Source organism: Callorhinus ursinus, unplaced genomic scaffold (assembly GCF_003265705.2).
Source record: "Callorhinus ursinus isolate GAN/ISIS: 27379988/994484 unplaced genomic scaffold, GSC_fseal_2.0 scaffold23, whole genome shotgun sequence".
Lineage (NCBI taxonomy): Eukaryota > Metazoa > Chordata > Mammalia > Carnivora > Otariidae > Callorhinus > Callorhinus ursinus.
Genome location: NW_027397085.1, coordinates 6,174,169 through 6,176,246, shown reverse-complemented (window position 1 = coordinate 6,176,246; position 2,078 = coordinate 6,174,169). Strand labels below are relative to the sequence as shown.

General features: G+C 43.0%; 1 protein-coding gene across 1 annotated transcript in view; it reads right to left on the bottom strand.

Moving 5' to 3' along the window:
- Positions 1-924: 924 nt before the first annotated feature.
- The window catches only part of FOXD1 (forkhead box D1), a 2,321-nt gene continuing 1,167 nt past the window's right edge, over positions 925-2,078 (bottom strand). The window contains exon 2 of the mRNA XM_025892657.2: positions 925-2,078. Coding sequence (XP_025748442.1) covers positions 1,646-2,078 — 433 coding nt within the window. The 3' untranslated portion in view covers positions 925-1,645.

The following is a 2,078-nucleotide window of genomic DNA, read 5'->3' as shown; positions in this document are numbered from 1 at the left end:
AAGCATTTAAATTACATATTACATATGCTTTGGTTTTATTTGGAGCCCACGATAACATCTATCAAAACTAGAGTCTCACATTTTTTTAAAGAACTAGAAATTGCCTGCAACAAGTAGTTAATGAAAACACTCAAAAGTTGAAAAAATATATCCAAATCACAAAAATTGTATCATTACTTCAATAAACACCCGATACATTTTCATTTTTATTCTTAAAGTGTGTGCTACCCTAAAATTGAAGATTTCTCTTACATACCCTAAGTTACTCATTTAAATTAGAATTTCACTGTTTGCCTTTTAGAATAAAAATTTCTTTATGTAATTCCTGGAATCTCTTCTGTCAAGAAAACAGTAGCTTTAAATACTAGAGCTTTCAAATAAAGTTTTCTTTATATATGTAAATATTATTCAGGACTTCAAAGCCACTTGAGTGTTGATCATATCTATTAAATTTTTTAAACTAAAAATTGCCTATTTGCTTGTGCTGCTTTCATTAAGATATAATGTTGTATTGCAGACTTTTTATAGATATATACAATATTGTGCTCAAAAGCAAGTGGAAATCAAATGAGGTGGGAAACTCAAAAACAAAATTAAAAGTTCTATAAAATTATCTGAGGGTAACTGTGGCGTTAATTTTAATAGCCTCAATGTTCTTCAAAACGGAATAGAATGAGATTTGAAAATGAACACTAAAGTAACTTCTTCTATTGTAATCATTTAAAAGTATTTTCTGATTTCTTGCAATGGTTTTGACCTAGAAAGTTTAAATGAAAAATCATGGCATGATGCTTTTGTTAAGTTCTCTTTGAAAATAAAATGTTCTATTCTATATTGGGTTCCTACTTAGCTCCCATAGAAAAATTTTTTTAACAGAAAAGAAAATAAGAAGGGGACGACTGAAGCCAATTTTTTGGTGGATTTTCTTTGAAAATTAAGCATTTTATTTCTGAAAAAGTGTAAAAATCTTACATTAGAATAGTACAATAATTGCCAGTAAAATTTACAATACTCCTTGTAAAGAATACGTAGTAAGTACAAAATAAAAATTCCGCATATCTATTATGATACAAAACACAGGTTAAAATAAGAAATGGTAATTTTTACTTTTTTCCTTGTGTAAACATGTTAATTATTTTTCCTTTTCATGAAAAAGTATACCAGACGAGTGTCCTCAAGTAAAAACTATTGCTTCTCCGCTGGCACTCTTCAGGACCTTTACTATTTGTGTATCATTCTTTTGAACATTATTGATACTTTTACGCCTGGACCTGAGAATCTCTAGACCTCAAAAAGGCTTAGATTTTTGTTTTTTTAATTTCCCACAAGTCAAGGAAGCCCCTTGCGCTTACACAAGGGAGGGCACCCACCAGCACCCTCTTCCTCCCCACCCCGGGTCGGGGGGGCTGCAGCATAGGGCGACTTTGCATAAATAGAGGGACCCGCAGAGCCGAAAACCGCGCCTCAGCTGCTGCCCAACACAGTCTGGTCTGAGAATCCCAAGCGGCGAAAATGGGGGCGCGAGGTCGGGAGGGGCCGCGCCGGGAGGAACGAACAAAATACCAAACCACCAAGATAAAAAAGAAAAAAAAAAAAAGGAGCCGGGATTCCTACCTTCTCTCCCAAGCGCGCTAACATAGCGTTATTAACAATTTGAAATCCTAGCAGTAAAGTTCTCGACACTGGACAGGGCAGTCCCTTGGTGCAGAGTCCCCAGGGCGGCCGACGAGGAGACCGAGGAGGCGGCGGCGGCCGCGGCGGCCACGAGCGAGCGGGTGAGCGCGGCAGCCGGGCCCACGGCCGCCTGAACCGCGCAGCCGCCGCCGCCGCCGCCGCCGGCGGATCCGGGCGCGGGCGCGGACGGCGTCACCGGAGAGGGTGAGGGCGAGGCCTGCACGGCAACGGCGGCTTGCGCGGCGGCGGCGGCGGCGGCGGCCGGGCCCAGGCTGCCCCCAATGATGCTCTCGATGGAGAAGGGCGAGCGCGCCAGCGCCGAGGCTCCCGGGCCGCCCGCCTTGGCAGCCGAGGCCTGCAGTGGGGCGGGCAGGGCGGCGCCGAGTGGGTGCGGCCGGTAGCCG